Here is a 26279-nt window from a genome sequence, read left to right on the forward strand (position 1 = left end):
GATGGCCTATCTCCATCCTCCTAGAGTGGAAGGCCACTGTACCTTGATTGAACAGTGCCTTCAGCCTATAAAGAGCTGAGAACAGGCCAGAGCATGTGCGGGGCTCAGAGTAAGAAAAGTCAACCAAAGGAGACCACCAGCTCGCATCAGACAGAAGGTCCCATGCTGGGGCATTGCTAATTAGGGCTGCTTTGGTGATGCCTTAGCATTCACATTGGGCCCCACTAACATGTGCCAAAGTTTCCTAGAAAGAAGATTCTCCCCCTCTTTTCAGAATGCTGAGTGTGCTGAGGAAATGACCACCAAAATGCTTTTCACCAAAAGCATTAGGGTGCTTTAGGATGAAGAAAAAGTGACCATTCAGAGCAAGAGATCTGACTGTGTAATACTTCAAGATGTACACTTATAATCTCGGCATTTCTCAGAAACTGGGTTCTCACTCCCCACCGCCCCAAAAAAGAAAAAAAAAACCCAAAGAAATAAAAAGTGAAAACATGTGAGTCACTGTACTGTTGATGTGAAATGGGGCATATTCTGTAAGCTATTATGGAATTAGCGCTTGGAGCCTTACTTCTGCAAACAGCTCTGATGATCTCTGTCCTCAGCTCCAAATGCCCCCAAGGATCCCACTGCTTCCAGAATAAAGCCCTTGATCCAACAGCACCCAAAGACCTTCCGCTCTGGGCCTGAGTCTGATACAGATCTAACGTCTGCCCTGCCCTGTCCACGCACTCCAGCTGCTGCCCACCTTCCTACCTGCCTCCTCTTTACAGCTCATTCTGGTTTTCATGTGGGTCTGTATCCCACTCAGTTGTGAGCTCCTATGGCGAGGAGTATCACCTGCGTTCCCCACGTGTGCCCGCGTGCCCCATACGCGGACGTCAACAAGTGTTTGTCCAACTGCGCCACTCCTCCTGCCGGGGACCAGCATCCAAGTGCTGTGTGCTTGCTTTCAAAGAGGCTGTCCCTTGGTCATCTCGAAGAAACCTTCCCAACCTGCCCCAGGACCCAGGCACCTGGCCTCTTCCCCAGGCTCCCCTGTGCACCCCGCCCACCTTGCTTGCCTGACTCCCATAACGGGTGCTCATTTATTACTATGTTCCTAGTGCCTTGCCCAAAGGAGACGTGCGATGCCTCTTGCAGAAGGAACAAACCTTTGGATCGCAACTGCTCCACTCTGCTCCGCAGACCCGAATGTCAGAGCTACAAGACCACACAGTTCCTGCGTTAAGTCCGCACAGCTACATACACACTGGGTCCCGGAAGGATTTAAGATGAAAGGCATCAAAACTGCCCTTTCCTCTTCCATGGCTCTGACCGTTTCTCAGTGTTTCTAACACAGCATCTGTTGGCTAGCTTACGGAAGCCCAGAACTACAAAAGGCAGAAGAAAACTCTGTCACCACTGTATCGTTCACTTTTTTGGCAGCTGCGCCACAGCAGAAGGTCCTAGCATTTGCTTATGAAAAGAGATCACTATGGGTAGAAATTCTTGGAAGGCCTTCTGACAAGCGTGCAGGAGCCCTGGACCTGCTCTGGCTGATCTCTGCTGCCTGTGGCGGCCCCTGGCATCTGAGACGCTGTCCTCCTGTCCCAGAAAGTCATACCTCTCCAGGGCACAGACCTGATGTAGCTATTCTCCAGGTGCCCAGGTGTGGAGGAGACTCTGGGGACTCCCTCCCCTCTGCCTTTCAGTTGTGCCTGCAGTTTCTACACTGCCCACACGCATCTCCATGGCCAGAGCCTGTCCTGGGTCCCGGGCACTGCTGCTTCCTTGGTGCATGTCAGCAAGGAACGGGACCACAGGCTTGAGACTGGAAACCCGGGATGGTTGGGCTGGAGGATTTTCACACTCACGCTCCTAATTCCTGACAACGGTGCCCCAGCATGAGAAGCCTGGTTCAATCCCAGGAGGCCCGGTGCATCCGGAGTGGATTTCTCCAGGAAATCGCCCCTGCATGACCCTGCAGGTTCAGCGCTTGCTCTAAGACCCACTCCTGCCGTGTAAATAGATGATCACAAGGCACCCGATAAATGAGGCCTGGGCTACGTGCTTGGATGTAACCCACCGAGGACAGCACAAGGCAGTGACGGTGCCACGCATTTTAATGGTGTTTCACGGCTGCTAGGGCACTTGCGTGTACAGTGTCTCATCTGATCACCCAACAATCTCGCGTGCGAGACAATGCGTGTGTCATCATGTTCCACTTACAAACGAGCATCCGAAGTTCGCGGAGCTTCCAGGACCACCCGTGGAGCCCCTCCTCCCTCGAAAGTAGCAGGACCGGGAGTCAAACATCCCCAGGGCCCGAAGTGAGTCACTCATCAGTGCTATGTGGTATGGTGAATCCTGACTCCTGCACTCGGTCACACTGGCAGCGTTTAAAAACCTGTAGCCAAGTCTCCCACCTCCAGGGCTGTTAGAGTCCAACAGCGGCCCCAGGGCCAGCAGCAGCACCAGCAGCAGCCCTGGGAAGCTTGTCAGAAAAGTATAATCTCTGATCCACCCAGACCTACCAAATTAATCAGTGTCCGCCCTTTGGCAAGATCCCAGGTGCCCTCGCTGGGTTTCTGGGGCTCTGTGCCGGGCAGTGGACTCTTTCCTCTCTGCTTTGGCTGCCGTTTCTAGCTTCACGTTGGGGAAACCTAGCCTAGCGGGGGGAGGGCTTGGGGAAATGAAACTTCCGTCTGATGGCTTCCTGACAGCCCCAAGAAAAGCTGTCTTCACTGCTTCCCTCTCTGTGAAAAAGGTTTCTATCTTTGCTCTTTTCTGCCCAGTCTCTTGCTGAAACACTTCTTTTAGCCAGAGACACATGTCCTCAGCTCCCTCTAGATCTTTCCCTCACCGGCACTCATTCTGACAAAAGCCCCAAAATGGAAGGTGTGATTTCTGTTTTCCTTGGCTTCCAGGAATCCCAAAGTCAGTTTCGAGAACGCTGATGTGAGCTGTGACAGAGTCACCAGCTCTTAAGTCAAGTCAGTGATGTTTAAGTGTTTGTCTCCCTTTCCTGTGGAAGAATCTTTCCTTGCCCCTCCAGTGGTGTGCGCGGCTTGACTGGCTACCATAACGGTTGGTGAATGGACAGCTCTGCTCAGAGTGGATTTTCAAGGAAGATTTTATGAAAGTTTTTCTTTTTTTTTTAAGAGGCAGAGCTTAGATTTATTGTAGAAACTGGGCAGGGTGTTAGCCGGCTTCTCTGATCATGTTGTGATTATCGGCCCTGCCCGCCACCACTCTCCAGCTGACTCTACCTCCATCATCTGCTCATGGTCCTTCCCAGACACTTTCTACAGGGACACAAGGAGTCAAGGTCATGGTGGCTGACGCCTGTGTTGAACTAATCCAAGTGAGTGACCTCTCCTTTTCCCCACCTGGACTCTTTAACCACCACCGACCATGGGTCCTTCTGTGTTGTTCTTGGCAGTCAGTTAAGGGCTGCGGGGCCTGTCCCGAGTGGTCAGCAGTGCCTGTCTTTGTCCCGAGGTGAGCAGTGGTCACATGTGGGACATGTGTGTAAGGTGGCCGCCCCGTCCTGCCCTCAGGGGAGGCCTTGTTTCAGCACAAGGGGTGAAGGGAGCAGGGAAGCACGTGTCGCCTTCTCTGCCAGTGGCCCTCTCTCAAGAAAGGCCGCATACGCTCACTTTCAGCTCTTTGTTAAGAAGAAGGAGCTCGATATTCTAGTCGGTTTAAGGAAAGGGGAACTTCTAATGACCAACTATGCTGAGAGCTACACAACCGTCAAATACATTGTTTACTGAATACTGGTTCTCATCTGTGACCAAAAGCAGACTGTTACTTCCCTCTTGCCCTGGGGACAATCGTGGGTCTTACCAAAGTTGCTAAACCTGTTTCAGTCGGCTTTTGGCTGCTCTTCAAGAAAGGTACATTAAGTGCCTCTTTGGTAATTTCTGGCTGGTCCATGAGCTACTGGTTTAATTTAATATTGAGAACACCGCAGGCTTGGGCCCTGGTTCTACACTCCAGGCCCCTCACTCCTGCACCAGACCCCGTCCTCAGATTTTGCTCTGAATCCTGTCCCCTAAGGGGATGTGCGAGGCTGCCTCGTGACTCAGTCCACGCTCACGCAGCCCTTTCCTCTAGATGCAGTGATCTGATTTACAACTTGGTTTCCCAGAGGAGCCAGTCCAAATTCCCTCCAAGCTGTACAAAAGTTGGGGACCTCACACCTCCACCTGTAACTTTACAGGGACATCTAATGGTTGGTTCCTGGAGAACCAAAGATCCTGATCTGAGTCTGGACCTCCGTTCCCCGAACCCTTGGCTCCCTGGACCCGTGGTGTTTTTAGTTATCTTGTGACTTCTGATGGCAACGTCAGAAGAGGGCTGAAGCTTGAAGCAGATAGTACAGGAGACCTGCTGGTTTACGGGGTGTGTGTTTGGTGAGGTGGGGTGAAGGGCGAAGAAGGTGGTAGTGAAGGAGTGAAGAACTGTCAACTTTGAAAATCCACCCCCCCCCCTTTTGGGGCTGACCCCAGCTAAGCTCCCAGGGCCCACTAGGTCACCTTGGCCAGCATTCTTTCCCATTTCTTTTCCGACTAGGTCAGATTTGGGCCAGCAGGAAGCCCTTGCCACAGCCCACAGAGGTCCTCCAACTAGGACAACCGTGAGATCCCACAACTGGCCTAAGATCCTCACTCAAGGTCAACACCAACGATCTGACTTCTGAGGGGGGCTGGGGGAACCCTGCCGTCTGTTGAGGAGCAAGGTTTGTCAGGGTTCCTGGCTTCTTTGTGCAAGGAAAGCCACACCAGTGGACTCCATATGAGAAAGAAGAGTCAACAAAATTCAGAGACTGCTTTGATTTTGAGAGCCATGCTGCGGGGTAACCGGACCCAGGCAATCCCATCACCAAAGGAGGGAATGTCTTGGGTTGGAAGGGGAATGAGTAATCAATTTTTTGCAGCGAACATCTCCCCGAGGGGAGGTGAGCCACAGGAAGCAGCCATGTCCCCTGGCCTCACAGACTCATGGTGCTAACCCCAGCCTGAGGAGGACCCACCACGGGCTCTCTCTAGAAGATGCTGCCTTTTATTTTGTATAAAGGAGTTCTTAGGGCGGAAGACACTGGAAGCTGGTGTTTACCATCCCCAGGGGGGAGAGAATCCCAATCGTGGCTCCACTCAGACAGCAGGTGACTCTGGGACCTCTCCCCAGTGCTCCCACCAGCCCAACACAGCGCCGGCTGCCAGGACAGCCCAGCGGCATCAGCACTCGGGAGAGCAGCCCAGAGCTCAGGGCCTGCCGTCCACAAGCTGCCTACCTGTATCTCTGCCTCACAGACTGCTTCTCCTCCGACTTGCAGACGTGCCCCACATAATACAACGGGAAAAACAGAAAGTTCCAGTTGGTGGCAAACCACGTCAAGGTGAAGGGAGCATCGAACTTCCTGAAGGTCAGCTTGGCGAGCTGCGTGGAACCCGCCCAGGAGGAACACACGCACAGCACCACCGCCACGCCCCAGAAAATCTTCTTGAGCTGTGCCTGGGAGCATCTCCAGCAGGGGTGGCTCGTTCGGCCGCTGGCATCCGCCCCAGCCGGCGCCTGGGCCTCCGCCGGGCCCGGGGAGTCCCGGGGGCGCTCCTCCCCTGGGGGAAGAGAAGGGGTTGGTTAACTGGGGGGCCTCCATACCTTCCCCTCGCTGCCCCAGACCAAGGCGTGAGCAGGAGCAAGGAGGCACCTGACCCCACTGCCGCAGTCATGGCCTGCCACCCTGGGTGTGGGGATGGGGGGGTGCGAATGAGGGGTTGTGGCAGCAGCTTTCTGAACCAGAACTTAAACAGAAGACATTTTTCACGGGTCTTGTTACCCTCCAGGATCCTGACCTTCACAGTGTGGTCCGTGGGCTAGCAGCATCGGCACCCACCCACCCCCCCCAGCTTGCTGGAAACGGAGCATCTCAGGCCCTGCTCCGGCAGCCCAGAAGCCGAAGCTGCATTTCAACAGGTGATCTGGGTGCACATCAGCATTGGGAAGCACATCTCCAGCTCACTCGGGCTGAAGTCTTTCCACTCTGGTCCGTGTCAGCTCACCTGTCCTGCCGTGCAACAGGGGCACCGGGCATGCCAGGGGCCGGGGCTGCCTGCATGAGAAGGTCATAGCCCCTGACCTCTAAAGGCTCCCGGGACACTGCGAGCAGCTCTTCCCGCCTGTTACTTACGGGCACAAATGCCGAGACACCCATCGTATTTTTGCGTTCCTGGCAAAAATAGACCTTGCTCTCTGATCTCTTATCTGCCTCGTCTTCCTGCTGATGGCCTTTGGTTCCACCTCGAAGTGTTACTTAAAAACCACAGCCTCTGGCAGCCGCTGCTGTGGAAGGCCTCAGACACGCCATCCCAAGCCACGTGACTTCTGGAAACCAGGCTGCAGCCCACAGCATGGCTCTGGGGCAGCGCTGTTCCCACAGCCCGCGAGGGGGTGAAGAGACCTTATTTCCCACTGTTGGGTTTTCATTCATGATTGTGTGCCTGTCAGTCAGCTGGAAATTCAAACAGAGCTGTAACGTGCACAGGGTGTCACCACGGACAGACGCAAGTATCCGGGAGATAGCGTACTTGCCTGCCATCTGCTCAGCCTGGCCCTTGGCTGAATGGGGGGTGCCCAGTGCTAAAAGGTGGTCTCTACCACAGGGGTACAGGAGATCATGCAAAATATACCGGGGTCACACCTACTCTGTATATTTTGTTTAATGACATTAAACCAAGCTCGTAATTCCTAAAACACAGTAATTCCACGAGGCAAATCCTGAAAGCAGCCTCTAATTCAGGGGTTAGCTAATCCTGTGAAGAATGAACGGCCAGCCCCGGCTGTACCTGTTTTAGCCAAGGGTAATCCCAAGCCTTATGCGGCTTGTGAGGGAGAGATCACATCCTTTATTAGCCCCAATCCTACTCGGCCCTCTCTGTATTGTGCTTCCTAAACTGCTTTATTAATGTTTACTATCCGTCTTCCTCTTACTTCTCATGCGAGTATGTAGGATAGCCAGGAAGCCTCTGGAGAATCAAATGCATAACCATTCTCTGAGTTTCCAGCAAGGTGTGTGTTTCCGTCATGGAAGAGAGGACAGGGAGAGGCACAGAAGGGTGAAAACGAAGCAGGGTCCCTCCTTCTGTGTTATGCCCTCCCACCAGAATGTCTGGACGTTGTTCTCAGTAAATCCCCACAACTTAAGGCAAATTCGATAGAAGCGTGCACGTTTCAATTTATACACTGATTGCCTGACATCATGGGTGAGCCCGCAACCTTTCACTATTGGGATAATTGCCAGGCAGTGTTGGGGGTGATCTCTCAACTATCATGACCACTGTCAAAAACTCATATGGAAAAGACAATTATGGAGATAAAAAAAAAAAATCTGTGGAAAAAGAAAATACAGTTTCACACAACTAACTTCCTACTGAAGACGGACTCTGGAGGAGGGTGAGTAAATTCAGGCTATGGCTTGTTTTTATCATTTAGTTCTTCATTGTGGCAAATTCAGTTTTAAAGCTCAAAGAATTAAGTGATGACAGATGCCATGTCGTGAGATGATGACAGAGAAAGTCACCAGATCATATGATATTGTGTTAAAATGCTCCCATAGATGTGGAATAAAGAAGTCATACTCTTAACTTTGTCACCCTTTCAGATCATTTAACCAAAGTAATCCTTAATAATATACAAGCAATACAAAGACATCCAAAGCTAAAATCTATGCTATTTTTTAAAAATCAGATAGAACAATGCTTCCCAACATGTTAACAGGCATTATAAGAAAAAAGGATTCCATGATCAGAAAAGTTTGGAAAATACTAGGTAGATCCAGGTTCCTTTGCTTTAGGAATATTCAGGGCTAATGGACATTGTGAATTTCCACAGCCATAGAATGTGTGTTTCCTTTATTATTATTATTATTATTATTATTAAAGATCATTTGAGAGAGAGAGAGTGCACACACGTGCGTGCCTGAGTTGGGGAGGGGCAGAGAGAGAGGGAGAGAATCTCAAGCAGACTCTGTACTGAGCACAAAGCCTGACACGGGGCTCGATCTCATGACCCTGAGATCATGACCTGAGCTGAAATCAAGAGCTGGCCATCCAACCAACTGAGCCACCCAGGTGCCTTTGTTTCCCATATTATTTAAATGTAATGCCTGCGGTAGGAATGGTACCCCTTGGAACACACTTTGGGAAACACTGGAATAGAGCCACAAAGAATCCTAGGCATTTAAACCCAATTCATCACAAACTTTCCATTTCAGTGTACTGATCCTCTGATGATAATAATTACTTATCAATTTCATTACCTCACTCCTTCCTAATACTTCTGTTAGAGTAGACCTACTTCCCATAAACTAAAAAATATTCTTTGTACGTCATTTATAAAAGTACCGAAGAGCATAACTAATAAAGAATACATACTAATCTGAGTACTCAGAGATAATACTGTTGAGATTTTGCGGCATTTTCCCTAGTCTTTTGTGTCTTTGCAACACACACACACACACACACACACACACACACACACACAGCAAAACTGGGATCATATTATATTTCATCCAGCATTCATTTAACCGAATGCACAAAGGCATGGACTTTCTCAGTCTCAGAGGGCTTCACACAGTGTGACGTACCACAGGAACGTCTCAGTTGGCTAGGGAACAGCCATGAGCATCCGCCCTGTGCCATCCGCCCTGGACAGTCAATAAAATAAATACAAAGCATGATTACTCTTCAGGAACTTAGTCTGTCTGGAAGTGACAAACAGACCTAGGAAAGCATTACAGAATAATTATGTGCAAAGCATATTTTAGCTTTAACGGAAATCCTGAACAGAGCATGGCCAGCGTGGGCCGTGATAACAGTGGAAAGAACCAGATGACGCAGAAACCTGGCCGGGCTCTTGAAAGACAGAAAGGCTCTGAGTAAAAAGGGGAGCAGAGTTCAGGGTCAGGAATACACATGGTCTGCCGAGGGGCAGTGAGCGAGGCCGTGGGATCAGAGCACCACTGCCGCCTTGCCCCACCGGGACACCCAATGTTGCCTTGGTCAGACATTCAGGCCAAGAGGAACAGAGAAGATTCAGATGTTAGTCCTACTTATTAGGAAGTACATACCCCAGTGTCTCTAACAAACAGCTGAAATGAGTTAAGGAATAAGTATACAGTGATATGATATATTCGGTTTGCAGGTGCACTCCTTTTCCACTATTGAAAGGTGGCAAATGAGTCCCATGTCATGCACCATTCTCGGGGTCATTTCAATGCACTGTTCAATTTATGCCCAGGCTCCAGAGAGGAGGAATGACAACGAGGGGGTGGGCAGTATCCCTTCTCAAGAGCTCCTCCAATCTTCAGGTGCAGGAAACGCTCGCTGACTTTCCTTCCCCTCCTAAATTGCAAGTCAAGCGATTCCTCTGCATTTGATTTCAGTCCTTTGGTATATATAATGGCTGAAAGAGCCAGTGCTGAGTGCCTCCAAGAAATCAGTGCTGAATTAGCCTCACTCTGTTTCCTGTTCCAGCTCCTCTCACCATTATTATATGACTAGGGATGCTATTTATGTCCCCCTCCCTCTTCAACACCCCTTCCTGCTCACTACCCCTCTCCTGATGAGCTTGTGGCTTCCACCCGAACCTTGCCCCTCCGCTTACAAAGGACTCACCATCTTGGGGCACCTGAGTGGCTCAGTGGGGTAAGCGTCTGCCTTCAGCTCAGGTCATGATGTCGGGGTCCTGGGGTGGAGCCCCGCGTCGAGCTCTCTGCTCGGCAGGGAGCCTGCTTCCCCTCCCCCCCACCGCCTGCCTGCTTGCTTATGATCACTTTCTGTCAAATAAATAAATAAATAAATAAATAAATAAAATCTTAAAAAAAAAAAAAAAAAATTCACCCTCTTGGGTCAAGTACACGCAGCTCCTAGAGACAGGGTCTGCTCAGGATGAGGAAACTCTAGGTCCTGATGGGTGAGCTGGCGGTCTGGTTTGGCGACCAACCCATTCTGGGACCAAGGCAAGTCCTCTGCCTCCTGAGTTGTCCACTGCTTTCCCCTGAGAAAATGATAAATTGGGGGCTTTTTGTGTTTATTCAGGTAAAGCCCGTTTCTAGAATGAGAAAGCAAGAAAAACTGGGAAAGCATTCACTCTTAACTCATTTCTCATGAAATGGCTCTTCCAAACTTCCAGAAGGGTAACATTTTTTTTTTTTTAGGTCCCCTGAAAATAAGTGGACCCTTGGTGACTAGCTCTCTATGAAAAAGCATCTGGAAAGTTTGTGCTTAGAAAGTGCCCAAGTCATGTCTTAGGGGTAAGGGATCCAGAGCTGGGATCAAAGGCCCATGGGCTGGCATGGTCCCAGCCTCCCGGAGGCAAAGCCATTCCTTTGTACAGAGACCAGGAGGGAGCAGCCCCCAGTGACACCTCCATTAATGAGACCTATAGAGCTATTTTTTATATAGTTTTGAGGCATACATTTCATAACCATAAAATTCACTTGTTTTAGGATATCGTTTATGATTTTCACTAAATTTACAGAACTGTGAAATGATCACCACTATCCAGTTTTAGAGCATTTCTACCACATCTACATGAGTCCCAATGCCCACCTTCTGGCACTGCCCCCCCCCCCCCCCCCCCCCCACCTCCAGGCAGCCACAAAGCTGCTATCTCCACTGATTCACCTACTTCTGGATATTTCCTACGTGACTTCTGCCTGGGGCTTCTTTCATTTACCATCATGTCTCTGGGGTCCGTCCATGTTGTAGCACGGGGCCACAGTTCATTCTCTTCCATGGCTGGGGAGCATTCCGTTCTACGGATATGCTTACACTGGGTTTCTCCATTTGTCTGCTGATGGACACACACATCATTCCCCAAGTTTGGCTACTGTGAATAACGCTGCTGTGAACGCTGACATAAAATTCTCTGTGTGACTTATAGGTTTTCATTTCTCTTGGGTGGACTAGCTATGTTTTGGGGTTGCGTATCCCACTAATATTTACTGACACCTGCTGTGAAGCACAAAGGGGCCCGGTGGCTATGTGCCCATGTCTAAGAGGGGCCGGTGCCTCTAGCTACTTCCAAACAGGACGCAGTGGAGGGTTGCTCTGAGAACTAGAGTCTCCCCTCTGTTTTTCCTGGACTTCCCAGGGGAAGAGGGCCTACAATCCCCATTTATTGATCACGGATGCATACACCAGTTCAGGGCCAGGCCGCCCAACTAAATACCTCTCATAAAACGAAGAGCTTAGAGGAAGACTTTTGTTCGTGGCCGTTTGCAAGTGTAATTCATCTCCTAAAAATGCACTCCTGGTTTTATCTCATATCCTCTTTAAATACTTGCTCAGTGAGTTTGCATGTGACTATTTTTTTGTTTTGTTTTGTTTAAGTAGTGGTTTGGAGAAGAGGGAAGAGGCTGTCACATGTAGAAGGTCACTAAGGCACTGGATGTCTCAAAGCAATCCGCATTTCACATATCCTGACCCACTATGGACACCTGAACTTGCCGGACCATCTGTTTGGACTTCTGGATTTGGGGTCAGAAAGTATGTCCATTATTTGGACATGGCTGAGGCCCCATCATGCTCCTGACTAGCACTGGGCAGAGTGAAAGAACAGAATCTATAGGTAATTAGAGTTGGAGGTTGGAGCACCTGGGTGGCTCAGTCGGTTAAGCATCTGTCTTCAGCTCAGGTCAGGGTCCTGGGATCGAGCCCCACATCGGGCTCCCTGCTTGGGGGGAAGTCTGCTTCCCCCTCTCCATCTGCCTCTCCCCCAGCTCATGCTCTCTCTCAAATAAATAAGATCTTTTTTTTCCTAAAGAATTAATTTATTTGACAGAGTGAGAGAGCACAAGCAGGGGGAGCATTGATATAGGCTCATGGTGCCAAACACCACTGTCAGAAGCATAGAGCACTAAAAATGGACTTCATGTTTCCAGACGACAGACCCCGTTTTTAAACTTGGAAGAGCCTGACTGGGTTTGGGACTCTGGGCCAGGACGCAGCGCTCAGGAATCAAGGTTGTGACGAACTGGCCATTTGTGTCCTTCCTACCAAAGTTATCCACTGCTGCCCTATACCACCCCCAGCCCTGCCCCAGGGTGGCTGCCTTTGGAGATGGAGCCTCTAAGAAGGTAAGGTCCAGGGAAGTTGTAAATGTGGGTGGGGCGCTGATCTGACAGGGTGTGGCCTTACAAGGAGAGCTGGCAGAGCACTCACGCTCCCGCTCTCCCTGGGTGCACGTGGAAGGAAGGCCCCATGAGGACAGAACGAGGGGGTGGCCATCCCCCAGCCAGGAACCACGTCGGCTAACACCCTGCTCTTGGACTCCAGCCTCCAGAACCGAGAAAATCAGTGTGCCGTAGAAGTCACCCAGCATGTGGTACTCACTCACGGCAGCCAGAGCCCACGAGCCTGGGGAGGTCCCCGCGGTGTGCCCCGTGCTTGTGGGCCTGTGACGCACAGACCATGAGCGCCACCGTGCAGGACGTGGGGACAAGCTGGGATGACAGAGTAGGTATCTAGAATACCTTTGAGGAGGAGAAAGAACCACCCTGCTAGATTTTCAATATTACATACCGTCTCCCATGTGCCTGCCTCCCGCGTGTCGCTTACGCCTTCACTGGAGAGCGAGTCCTGGAGGTGTAGTTTGCAGAGGATGGGACACATGGCAGCTGTGAAGTTGTTTTTAAAAACCCGAATGTCTTTCCGGGTGTGGATGCAGAATTGGGAGGTGAATGGAGGCCGCTTTTCGGCGGGGTGGAGTGGGAGGGTGGGAGGCTTCTCCCCGATCCCCCGGAAGCCCTACCCTGTGGCAGTTCGCAAGCTGGACTGAATCATGCCTACGTCGGGCCGGCTGCCCCTGCCATCTCCTCTGTGTCAGTAAAGACATCTCAGACGTCTGCACGGGCATTTGCACCGCACTCTCCGTGTCCTTGGAGGTCCTCATGCGACTCCCTAGCGTCCAAACAACGCCACCTCGTGCAGCGGATTTAGGACTGTCCTGGCGCGGACACAGCTTCCAGCGAACAGGACATGTGGGAAAATGTCTGGCAGGTAAGCTTTAAATAAAGCCGTGTGTGTTCCCCGGGGAAGGAAAGGTTGATGTCTGTCTTGGGAGGGGAGCGAGGGCTGGGTCTGAGCCAGCTCGCTGGCATCCCGCTTGAATCCATGTGTCCGGCCCGGTGTGGTCCTTGCGGCCCCGGGAACCTCGCCATCTGCGTGCCTGTCCACACGACAGGTGTCAACACACGCAGACCGGTGATATCTGGGGGGCTGCCAACGACCCGCACATGGACACAGGCGAGCACGCACACAGCCCCCGCTGCTGAGGTTTACCCTTGGACTGGAGCTGAGGCTGGGGAGCTCACAGGGAGAGCCACCGTTCCAAGAGGGCAGACTGTAGGCAGGGGATGGCCCCTCCGGGCAGAATGCGGCTCTGCAGGTAGAAAGGGGTGACCCCTGGGGCCTTCTCCCGGGACAACAGGGCCGTATTTTAACTGGCAGCATGGGAGCTTGCTTACTCAATTTATCTTGAAGAAGGAAGCACGGTTTTCTGAACGGAGGTCCAGCTTCCCAGCACTGGCAGGGAAGGACCCTGACCTCTCCTTTCCTGACGTGGGGTGCACTTTGTGAAACTCCTCTTTCTAGGCTTTATCTCCCACCTTCTGCACCAACTGGGGCTGACGTGGCTCAGCTAATCCTGAGCCATGAGGCTTTTCCAGGAAAACACCCAGCCTGCCCCGAGCAAAGCTTAGAAGTTAGCGGCCTGTCTCAAACCCCTTGTTTGTACCACCCTATCACCACGGGGCCAGCAGTTCCTCCCGCTCAAGATCATGGGGCAAGTTGTACCCACGCAGCTGGCTTTCCTCCCCATGCTCAAATACCAAAGCCACCCCTGAAACCAGGTGCACCTGCACGAACACGCCTGCCGCGCCCGCAGATGCACAAGCAGGAGCACACGCACACACAGCCCCAATCTCTTACTTGTCCCAGGTTTCATTCTCTCGGAGCTCTGCACTCTGAGGACAGCCAGTGAAGGGTTTTAATCAGATAAACCCATCCCTGCTAATGAGTAAGCTACTTTGCAGACTGACAATGTTTCCTGAGAAAGAGCCCATAGAAGATCTATTCGAATCCCCTATCTTTGCAGAGAGGAGAAGGCTGGGCTGGCATAGGTGAGGCGACATGTCTGGTGTATTAATGAGCAGGCAGGGGGTGGTGGGGCAGGAAAGGAGAGGTCAGGGTCCTGATTCTCACTCAACGTTCTTCCCCGCACATCTTCTCCTGAGTCACACGATGTCTTAACCACTGAAAACGTATCACTTGCCAAAAAGGCTTTTAAGAATTACATCTCTTCTTGGCTCTTCCAACGCAGCTGTCCTGAACCTGCTCTGACTTCTGGAGGCCTTTAATTCCCATCCCATTAAATCCCATGATTTTAGGCAGTTGATCCCACTTCCTACGTCACAAAGGAGACGAACACTGCCAGTTCAGGTCCCTGGCTTCCCTCCCCGACGTCTCCACATTTCTCCGTGTCCTCGCCCATCATCTCTCCTCTTTCCCCTTCTCAAAGCCGACGGTTCTCCCTCCCCACCGCCCCAAGCCCCTCGCCCCCTACCCCAGCCCGGTGCTGCATCAACCTCCTTTCTCTTAGGGCAACCTCACACCTGTGCTGGAATCTTCCTCCTCGGGTTAAGAGCAACGCCCAGCTTTCTCAAAACCCTCCCCCCGTGCCTCCGAAGGTAGAGAACCGCTCTCGCTGCCAAACACATTCACCAGTGATCCCACAACTGCTGCTCCCCTCCCGCGCCCACCACGCGCCCCTTGCCATCTGGCTTCCAGACCAGCACCCGCTTCAAACTGTTTCTGCAAAACCGCCCTCCTCGGCTGATGTGATGCCACATCATGCTCCCTTCCCACGGCTTCTATGATGCCATAGGTTGTGGGTCCTCTGTGCAGCCCATCAGACTTCTCTCCTGCCCTCCCTGTGGCTCTCAGGAACCCGTGCCTGCCCACTGCTCTCACCGCACCATTCACTCGGCCTTTAGCACCTCTCCCTCTCCCTCCCAGCCGGCTCCGCACTGAAGCCACTGCCGGAGCTGGCAGCTCAGCCCAGCTCAATCTGACTTCTGGTCTCTCCCTCGGGGATGCGCTTCCCCTCCTACCCTTGCTGTTCCTTTTGCTGTTAACGGCCCCTCTGTTCCCTGAGCTGCTCAGGCTTAACCTTCAGAGCTGTCTTCGATGGCCCCCTTTCCAGCCCTCCGGCTGAAACTGCATCTGTGAGACGCTTTGGTATTTTTGATTCTATCAAAAATATCCCTTATTAAAAAAATATTTATTGTGACTGTTGAAATAGACTTCGTGACCCATTTCGAACACGCAGCTATAAAAGACTGTCCGATGTTCTCAGGCTTTGATGGTGCCCTTCCCCTTCCTCCCTGCTCACGTCTACTCTCCGGAGCCCAGCACTCAGGAGGCCCCCGAACCCTGGCCCTTTCCCTGCCCCCCAACTTCTGCAGATAACACGAGCTCTGGCCCCAGCAGATGGCTCACAGGTGCCAGCCCCTCCCGGCTCTGCACCTCTGTCTGTGGCCGCCTCTGCCAGGAACAAAGCGTTCACACCTCCCGCCCATGACAGCGGAGGGCACAGAACAGCCTCTTCCACGCCGCCCTGCTCATGCCAAAGTCCAAGTCCGAAGAACGGATCGTCATCACCGGGATTTGGGTGAGGAGGAGGATTCTGAGGCCACATCCAGGCTCAGCGGGAAAGACTGTCATTAGATGAGAGCATTTCGGCAAAGCAGGGGGGAACAGGGACAAGAGAGCCGCGTAGTGGCCATCTGTGACCCAGCCAGAAGTGAGTTCGCCCTTTGCTGAAACACGCCATTTATTTTACAATCCTTTCATGGAATTAAAAAAAAATGAGATTCCAAAGTGTAATTGTTATTTATATGCTTTTGTGACATTTCTCATTTGTTTGGAAGCTCTGTTGCGTCAAGGATTTAGAATTGACCCCCTGGGGGCACCTGGGTGGCTCAGTTGGTTAAGCGACTGCCTTCGGCTCGGGTCATGATCCTGGAGTCCCGGGATCGAGTCCCACATCGGGCTCCCTGCTTGACGGGGAGTCTGCTTCTCCCTCTGGCCCTCCCCCTTCTCATGCTCTCTCTCTCCCATCTTCTCTCTCTCTCAAATAAATAAATTCTTAAAAAAAAAAAAAAAAAGAATTGACCCCCCTGGCGTCCTCAGTGATATCTGGTTCATCCTTACTGATATCCGATTAGGGAACACATTTGTTCAATACACAATATACAATGACTTTTGCTATTGAGGTTTCAAGTCTTGGACAATTCAACCTGGGAAACATTTTTGGGTACAGGAACACTTTGGCGGTATATTTTCAAGACTCCTCTCACATCGGACCAGCAGGGCTGGGTCTCTGCTGACATGATCACGGAGCACCCAGATGACAGCTGTACCCCATGAACAGAAACAAAGCAGCCACACCCACAGTGGGGGTAGCTGAGACAGGCCAACTGCCCCAGGAGCAGGAGAATATCAACCACAGGGAGCCCCAGGGGGGTCCAGACCTCTACCTCCCAATGTAGTGGGAGCTCCCGTGAGCAAACCTTTGCTGAGCGCTTACAAGTGCCACGAGCAGATGTGATTCTCTCACTGCTTCTCCAATGAAATGCATTTGTACCGGCTGTTGCCACCTTTCAGAGGCCGGTGGATACGGACATGGGACCCAGCACCCTCGCTTTCCAACCGCATGACCTTGTGTGAATGATTTCTTTGAAACTCAGCTTCCTTGTTTGTAAACTGGGGTGACAATGGCTACCCTTCCTTTGGGGGAAATACCAGTAAGGCAGCGATCTCCCCAGACCACTGCCTGCACCGTGGTAGGTTCAAAAAAAACCCTGGTAGGGCCAAAAAAAAAAAAAAAAAAAAAAAAAAATCCCAGATTGGGGCGCCTGGGAGGCTCAGAGGGTTAAGTTTCTGCCTTCGGCTCAGGTCATGATCTCAGGGTCCTGGGATCGAGTCCCACATGGGGCTCTCTGCTCAGCGGGGAGCCTACTTTCTCCTCCCTCTCTGCCTGCCTCTCTGTCTACTTGTGATCTCTGCCTGTCAAATAAATAAATAAAATCTTAAAAAAAAACAAACTCAGATACTCTCATTAGTAAGAGGGACTGTACTGTTGCACTCATTTCCATATGAGAGAACAGATTCCCACTGAGCTTCTGCCATTTGCCGAAGTTACTTGGCTCAGCAGGAGCTGAGCGGTGGGCGCTAACCCCTTCCATCTCCTTTCAAAGTCCTCCCTCTTCCCACCTGACCACACATTGCAGGCCTCTCAGCGAGAGCTGTTACGCTCAACTACTAATCCCTGCTGAACAGAACTGTACTGACTGTGAATTAGCCGGTTGTGAACACAGATGATCCCAGCAAATACTCCTCAACTAGAAATGTGTTACTGATCGATAGCGTCTCAGTCCGATGGGAAAGAGAGGAAGAGGATATGAGAACGAGATATGCCGTCAGACGGGACAGATGCCATCAACCTGGCTGGAAACCACTTTCCAAGCCTTGAGCCCTAACTGGGGCCCAGCTGCTCTCTCCTTCTCAGGCTTCCTGGCTAAGCCTGTGCACACACCATTCCTTCTGCCTGAAACAGCCTTCCCTCCCTTCTGTGCTTGACAAGTTTTCTCACTTCGGTTACAACACCTCTACCTCAGAAAGCTTCTTCCTCAGGGAGGCCTCCTCCTCCTCCTCAGGAAAGTCTTCTCCTCGAGAATGTCTCCTCCTCAGACAAACCTCCTCCTCAGACAGGCCTCCTCTTCAGACAGGCGTCCTCCTCGGACAGGTCACCTCCTCTTCAGACAGGCTTCCTCCTGCTCAGGAAGGTCTTTTCCTCAAGAAGCCCTCCTCCTCAGGAAAGTCTTCTCCTCAAGAATGCCTCCTCCTCAGACAAACCTCCTCCTCAGACAGGCCTCCTCCACAGACGGGCCTCCTCCTCGGACAGGCCTCCTTGGACAGGTCACCTACTCAGACAGGCCTCCTCCTGCTCAGGAAGGTCTTCTCCTCAAGAAGGCCTCCTCCTCAGGAAGGCCTCCTCATATTACTTAATGATCACTGTCCCTGTGATGCTCTATTCTTAGCTTTGAACCAGAACTTACTATCCTATACTAGAAAATATATTTGTCTGCATGTCTCTTTTCCTCCAGACTAAAACTTCTTTAAGGGAATGAAGCTAACGCTGTTTGTTTTTGCATTTCTAGGGCCTCACTAAATGACCAGGGGACATGGAGTAGGATGGAGTAGGGCTGGATGAGGTATTTGGTGAGTAAATGAAGTCATCTTGTCCATTTTTCCATGTTGAAGTTCAACCAAGCATTGCATTTTCTATTTTGGTTTTATATGTACCGCATGCCTCCCCATAGAAGACACACTCCAAACCCTAATAAATATTCCTTGCTGGCCGGGTTCCAGCACTGTAGCTTGCCTGCCATCCCCACAGAAAGAGCCAAAGTATGAGGACCACCTTGCCCTGTGCATCCAAGAAAAAACAAAATGATTCAGCACTTCCACAGCAAGCACCCGAGATGTAAATGTTTCAAAAAATAGACCAAAAGCCAAACTGAACAAAACACCAAGATAAAAAAAAAAAAAACAAAAAAACAAAAACACCAGGCAGAGAAAAAAGTGCTACACGTATGCCCAGGCATGCCCTGAAGACTTCTGCTGACATAACACTTAGGGATCCCATGCAAAAGGGGAACTGGGGGCTTTCTAGTATCACCGGAACCGTGCAGATGCTTCTAGATACTGTCCCTACACACGTACTCCTTGAGAATAGCAAGAAGGTTTGCTGAAGGTGCAAGACAATCTGTGACAGGACGACTGCCAGACATTTATTAAGTACCTACTGTGTGCCAGACAGGTGCTAGGTATTATCACTGCGTTCCCAGCACTCAGCTGAAGTAGGTTGTTTCTTCTGTTTCACCGGGGCTCAAACGAGGTAACCGAGGCCCAGCATTTATGGTTTATACAAATCCAGTGGCACATGGGAAAAGCAGTCTTGAACCCTGCTCTCTCTGATTCTCAGGCACACTGTCTGCTACCCACACCCAGGTATGTGCAAACATTGGTTAACAAGGCTTGCTAGGGTTGTCAGTGTGGACAGGAAGCTCGAAGCTCACCTGAGAGTAGCCCTAAGGGAACTGGGGAAGGGAGCCCCATTTTTATTCCTTGAGGTGAACCTGGCTCTGCCATGTCACTCGCTGCATCCTGTGGCACCTCTGGGTCACGGCATCGAGCCTGGGTGACTTCACCATCTATGTCCAGCTTGACCCCAAGTGCAGCTCAGACCTGTCCTGCATGATGAGTTGGGGATTACCAGCGGTGACACTGCTGTGGGGGACAGCACTGACCTGCCTTACTTAAAAGGTGGGCATGGGGTGACTTCCCACAAGGACCCAGGAGTGATAGTCACTTCCATGTTCCCTAAGGGAAATATATATCCTTTCCCTCCCCAACTGGCATGTACATCTGGGCGGTGTCTCCAAGAAGCCTTGGAAATGCAAACCCCCTTAGGAAAGTCGGCACCTGCACTCAGTTGAGGTGTAGATGACAGATACCAAGTTTCTCCCAAGATGGGGATGGGGGAGGGGAAGAGACAGCTACACGAAGTGGGGAATAATCAACCTCCTATAGACAGAAAATGATGAAAAAGGTAAGTAGTTGCAGGTTAGTCCAGAACAATGTTCTGAAAAACATGGGCTGGGGATGGCAGGGCCCAGGATACGAGTTCTGTTTGACCAACTATTAGCTGGCTGTAGGTCTTGGACGAGTCAATCAGACCTTTTCGGGTCCCATAGTCCTCATCTGTAGGATGGGGGTAACGGTACCGGGATGGCTCCCGGGAGACCTCCATGGGTGGGCTACGTGTGGGGTACACCAGTGCCCTACTAGCTTCTGTCTTGTTCTTACTGGTTCTGTCTCACTGTAACAAACAAGAACTCGTGAGGGGATACAGGTCCTTGGAAGCCATCACACAGAGGTCCGGGCTCCAGGTTGTAGTCCCAGGGCATGGCAGAAGCTGGGCTTTCCCTTACGCACTGACTGCACCGGGCTCTGTTAGTTCAGGATAAGCGAGGGCCTGGACCGGAGGGGGTCTGCCCTCCTCTCCCCACTGGCTGGTGGCCCCTTGCCAGCCCTCACTTGGCTAAACGGCCAGCTCTATGGAGACTGGTTATTCCGCCTCCTGTTAGGAGCACTTAAGGACCGAGACTCGTCTCTCTCCCCATCCCCCGTAGCCCCCTGCCCACCGCCCTTCAGAGAAGTTCCCAGACCAGCAGATGACAGTTGTGTCTGAGTATGTTTCTGTGTCTCTCCCCTGAGTGGGGAAAGGACCCGTTTACAGGCTGCTGGTGGCTTCTCTCTCACCTGCTCGCCCGCCCATTCCCAGGAGCTGGGCGGTCACACGGGTGGGCTGGATGGCTTCAGGGGCAGGAGAGAGGACTGGGCCTGCAGCATCTCCTGCCTCCACCCACTCAGCAGTACCCTGGTCTGCCTCCGGGTGGGGGTGGCAGTGAAGGGGGATGCTCCAGACCCGGGGGACTCAAGTGGGGTGTGTGTGCCGGTGTGTGTGGGGCACGGGGCGAAGGAGAGCACTGGTTAGTGTCTGCAGACCCCCTTTCCCCCTGGCCCCAGCTGACAGGTGCCTCGGGACAGGACCGGCAGGAACTCAGGCCACCGCGGCCCCTGTTGCTGCCAGACGCGCTGGGGGCCACGCAAGGAGCCAGCGCTGTGTTCTGGCAGCGCGGGGGACAGCCCCGCAGACCCCGCAGCGGCTCAGCCCGGCCCAGGAGCTAGTGAGCTGCCACCCCCCGCAGGCAGCAGGCATCGGGGCGCTGCACTGCGAGCGACGCTTGCTGGGGAGCGCGGCGGCACCCACAGCCACCAGGCAGCCCCCCGCCGGGGCGCAGCGACCTCGCGCCAGCCCCCGCCGCCCCAGGCCGTTACCTTCCACTTTGGTGAGGGTAAGGACCGGACTGTTGCAGGCGCTGAGCGGGGCCACCCTGGCCGAGTGCTTCTTCATGATGAGCCGTCCGCCTGCAGGAGCGCCTCCGCCGATCGCCTACATCCTGCGGCCGGCCGGGGCGCGCCTCTCAGGTCCGGTCCCGGTGGCCTCCGGCGCGGAGGAGCGCGAGCGGCTGGCCGCTCAGGCCCTGCCCCCGGGGCTGCCGGCCGGGCTCCTGTCGCCGCGCGGCTCACTGCGGCGGCCGCCCCTCCGAGCACATCTTCCCCGGCCGCGCAGCCACTCCACACACGCGCCCACAGCCTCCTGCCTGGAGGTTGCTGCAAACTCCAACGTCACGTACAAGTGCACTCCCCACGCCCACCCCACGGGCTCACCTGCTCCGCCCCCCGCCCTGGGACGCCCAGCCCTGCAGCCAGGGCCCTCCCTCCCGGCCCTGTCCCGGCTGTGGACTCGGGTCAGGGCGGCAGGGCTGGCCAGCGGCTCCCCGGTCAGCCCTCTGCCGCCACCAGCTCCTGGGAAGGGGGACCCGAGAACTTAGACTCAGTGTTTCACGAGTTTAAAAAGCCAGGCTTCTGATTTTGAACTGAGAGCTGACCCTTCCCTGCACCAAGTCCTGAACCGGGGTTTACAGGAAGAAGTCGGGGGTGGGGGGTAAAGCAAAGTTTCCCATGACTTTGAGAGTCTAGGAGGCCCATTATTTTGTCTGGCCTCAGTGGACTACATTTTTTTTTGTGTGTGTGGGGGTAGAAGATGCAGAATCCACAGACCAATGTGGCAAGAAGAAAACCAAGGCTTGAGATTTCTGTTCTTGTCCCCACTGCCCGGGTCCAGGGAGGCCCAACTCCCTGGGAGGGGGAGAAAATTTCATTTCTGCCCAGCTCCCAGGTTCCTGCCTCAGGGGCCCGGTGTGGCACTAGCGTCTGCAGGCAATGGTCTCACTGCTCCCACTCAGCCCCAGCTGTAAAGTCCTGGCCAAGGATGCCATGACATCGCTGTTGCATCGTTGGCTGGCTGATCTTTAAGAGACCACGATTTACCCAACGATAATGCATCATTAGCAAACGGGCCCTACCACCACCCTGCAGGTAGGATGCACGGGGCTTGGGCAGCTCCAGAAGTCCACAAAGATTTACGGGCATCTCACTCACCCATGCCCAGGCATCAGTTTGGGTCCCAGCCTCCTCGGCAAACTGAAGATTCGGTGGTCCTTCGAGGTGGGTTTTGTCTTTATTGTGAAGTCCTTACCCAGAGTTTGATAAAGCTCCCGCTCCACCTGGTTTCCTGATTCAAAGCTGGTGTTCTATGTACGATGTAATTCTCGTAACCCCTGAAGGGTGACTCAGTGGAGCGGCAGAGGCAGAGAACGACCTCAGAGCAATGGGTTCTGGTGACATCCACCTGTATACCCCCAGGTCTCTGGGGGAAGTGGCTCCTACAAGTTGTCCTGTTATTACTGGCCCTCTTGAAGAGCCATGATGGACAGGATGGTCCCTGAGTCTCCGGCTTCTCAAGGTTGCTTCCTCATCTCTAAAGCCAAGGAAAGGATTTTAGGGTCTCTGCAGAGCCCTCTAGTGGTAGCCTCTACACTACAAGCCTCTAAAAGGAACTTGTCCCAAGACCCCTAGAGATGACACTCTGAAGTCAATTTTGTGAAATAGATTTGTAACAATTCAGCACAAAGAAGCCTAAGGCAAAAGAATTTCATCTTATTTAAAGAGGATCTTTTTTTAAAAAAAGATTTTATTTATTTATTGGACAGACAGAGATCATAAGTAGGCAGAGAGGCGGGCAGAGGTGGGGAGGGGGGAGCAGGCTCTCTGCTGAGCAGAGAGCCCGATGCAGGGCTTGATTCCAGGACCCTGGCTTGATCCCAAGACCCTGAGATCACGACCCGAGCCAAAGGCAGAGGCTTTAACCCACTGAGCCACCCAGGCGCCCCTAAAGAGGATCTTTTTAATAAACAATATTATGTGTTGTTTCACCAAGTTCATCAACGTTTCTTATATACACAGTAACTAAAACAGATACAACAGAATAGCAGTAACTTTTTGTTGAGTACTTACTGTGTATCAAGTACCAAGTCAATTTGTTTTACAGAAGACACTTCATTACTTACAAAAGCTCTGTGAGATCGTTTTTGTTGTTGTTGTTGTTTGTTTTAATAGATGGGGAACCTGGGGCTGAGAGAGATTACATAAAATGTCCCAGGTCAAAGAGTGAGTAACTGGCCAAGCAGGGATTCAAACCACAGTCTGAACGAACAAACACCTGCACTCACATCTGCATTTACAAAAACCTGCCACGCTCTTCTCTTATGTTGTGGATGCAAAATGCAGACATTCCACTTAGCGATTCCGGTTCAGGTGGGAGATACTAGTCAAGTAATCCATAATCCATTTCCTGTCACTTGAAGGTGGTTCTGATTGATTTCATCATGCTCTTGAACCTCCTGGAGTCTGGGTCTCCCCCAGGACCTCAACCTTGAGCTTATGTGCTGCTGAAGCAAACACCCCTGGCACTTCGAATTAGCCTGTCCACATTCTACCGGGAAGCTCACAACAGAAGTGCCCCCAAAATATTTATCTGTTTTTTACAGATCTGCTTTCTATTTATTGCAACATCATGTGTAAGTTAAATAGATGATTAAATATTATTGTTAGACACTAGCATCATTGACTTCACTCACTTAGTAATTAATTATACCTAAGCCTTTCTCCCCTACAGGATACCCCCAGGACCTTCTGACACCTGAGAGGTCATCACCTCCTTATGTCTGCCAACTTCTGCTCATCGAAGAGGAGGTACCAATTGTTATCTCAATGTTCTCCCTTAATTTTAAGAACTGAGTGCTGTTTGTTTTCTTCGTCTTCTTTTTTTTAAGATTTTATTTATTTATTTGACAGAGAGAGACACAGCGAGAGAGGGAACACAAGCAAGGAGAGTGGGAGAGGGAGAACAGGCTTCCTGCTGAGCAGGGAGCCTGATGTGGGGCTCAATTCCAGGACCCGGGGATCCTGACGTGAGCTGAAGGCAGACGCTTAACTAACTGAGCCATCCAGGCGCTCCTGCTTCTTGTTTTCTACACTCCATCCACTCACAACTTGTGTTGTTTCAACCAAAAAAAAATCTTACCTCCCCAAATATTCCCTATACTCCTTTTAGAAATAAGAGTTTCTGCTACTTAACTATACGAAAAGTGATACCCGTCAGTGCACACCTTTGCAGGCAGTGGGTGTGGTGAGGCTGCTTAGTTAAAAACTCACATGAAGAAAATTATCTAATTATTCTAGAATGTTAACTGTGTGCTGGTGTATGAGCAAACAGTAGTAATTTGAGGATTCCAACAATTTAAAACCCTATGCTAGAGTGAGGCTACCATGAACTAACTCAGGGATACCTAGAAAAATCACACAAGTTCCCCCACTTAAAAACTCAAATCTCAAATTACAAAAAAAAAAGAGGTGTTAATAATTCTTTCAATAAAGACAGAGACATGACTCCTGAACTGTCAGTGGAAACAACCCTGTATATACAATGTTTAGGCAAGAGGATGGTTCATTTGTCCCTATTAACTCTTTGGAGAATGTTGGTGTGAGCCAGTAACTCAATGGTGTCACTGGGTATTTACCTGTCCTCAATTTAGTACTATAGGAATCTATCTGAAAGAGGAACTGGGGTGACTTTTTCAAGGTCACACTCATTCATGTCATCTTCTAAAAATGTATGGGACAGTGGTTTGCTCTTCAAACCCAGGATTTCCTCAGCTTTACATGACATGGTATCTGCTCTGATGGAAGAATGTTCTTTGTCACAAACCTCACTCTCCGGTTTTTCTCTCTTCATTGATGAGGTTGCGGTGGTGGGATATTTAATAGAAATCTGTGGCATTCCGGTATGGCAGGCGCTCATAAAGCGTTGGTGGGTTTTGTGTTCTCAGCATTATGGTCCAAACACTGAAGCAAGTTCACCGAACGGATACAGAGAGTAACAAGCCCATGATGTAGAATTTACAAACCATGAGTGTGAGTTTTATATTCCCTGACCTGCCCACTTCCCACTCACAAACCAAAGAGTAAGGAAGTGAAAGAGGAGTCCCAGATGAGAAAGGAGACAAATTAGCCAATTTCTGGTGTGACCAACAGGCTACATTTAAGTTGCAACTCCAGGTTGGGGCCTAGCCACAGCCCTCTAGGAAGAGAGAGGCAGACAACCCAGGGATGAATTATCAGGAAGGGGGTAGCTCTCAGAACCTGTTTGATTCCTGACATTCTGGAGGCTTGCTTGCTACTTTTGTTTCTGGTACTGGGCTCCCAGGCCTGCCTCTGTATTGAGGCTCAAGTTTCCCTAAATAATTAGTGTTGTCCAAACAACCTGTTCTGTTCTTCTTGGACTGACTCCTACTTCTGCTGTCCATGGTGATCACTGGCCTATCCTTTCTTCTGTAATGGTATGTGAAGACACACTACACTATTCCAAAAAGGTATCCATCCACTCCCCTTGGTGGGGTGAAGTAATATTCATGATTCCCTTGAGCCCAAGAGACATGAAAAATGCCCTGAATAACAGCCAATGACAGCTTGAGTTTGAGCTCCAGCCCTGCCAAAAAGAGTGGCTAACCTTGAGGGGTCACTCATCCTTTTCTAGCCTCAGTTTCCCAACGTGGGCACAAGACAGTTAGACCCCTATTAGTAGTTTTTAAACCATTTTTTCTGGTCTCTGTGCAAGCCAACTCTCCTTTTATAGGTTGGGGGAGGTCCATGTTAGATTTAGTTTACAAAAAAGTAGGCACTGTACAAAAAAAGCTTAGAAAACCATTGACTGAACAATCTCTAAGGCCTCATTTGGCTTTGAAATTTGGGGTGTATGAAATTATCTTCCAAGACAAGACAGTTGTCATGGCCTCCAAAGATCTTAAGAGAACCATATCCTTCATGAATATCTCTGGTTACTCAAATGGACTCTAGCTTTAAGTGGTTTGTCTCACTTTTTTGACAGTCAGAAATTTGTTAAAATTCACAGTGTCTCACACTAAAAAGGATGAATTTTATTGCTAGATTATATATAAATTTACAAATTGGTAAAAATACATTTTATATACACAAACACATATATAAAGTGACTTGAGGGGCGCCTGGGTGGCTCAGTGGGTTAAGCCTCTGCCTTCAGCTCAAGTCATGATCTCAGGGTCCTGGGATCGAGTCCCATATCAGGCTCTCTGGCTCAGCAGGGAGCCTACTTCCTCC

At 51.2% G+C, this 26279-nt stretch overlaps 1 protein-coding gene across 2 annotated transcripts in view; it reads right to left on the bottom strand.

Moving 5' to 3' along the window:
- Window positions 1-26279, bottom strand: part of LOC111160524 (solute carrier family 35 member F3) — a 374652-nt gene that overhangs the window by 93712 nt on the left and 254661 nt on the right. The window contains exons 1-2 of one of the 2 annotated variants that reach the window (XM_022523683.1): window positions 21018-21093; window positions 5282-5606 (exon numbers count right to left, since the gene is read on the bottom strand). In XM_022523683.1, coding sequence (XP_022379391.1) covers window positions 5282-5606; window positions 21018-21093 — 401 coding nt within the window. Of the gene's footprint in view, window positions 1-5281; window positions 5607-21017; window positions 21094-26279 lie in introns of those variants that run through there. The other variant, XM_022523681.1, reaches the window with a different exon arrangement.

This window comes from Enhydra lutris, unplaced genomic scaffold (genome assembly GCF_002288905.1).
Source record: "Enhydra lutris kenyoni isolate GAN:26980312 unplaced genomic scaffold, ASM228890v2 scaffoldscaffold76, whole genome shotgun sequence".
Classification (NCBI taxonomy): domain Eukaryota; kingdom Metazoa; phylum Chordata; class Mammalia; order Carnivora; family Mustelidae; genus Enhydra; species Enhydra lutris.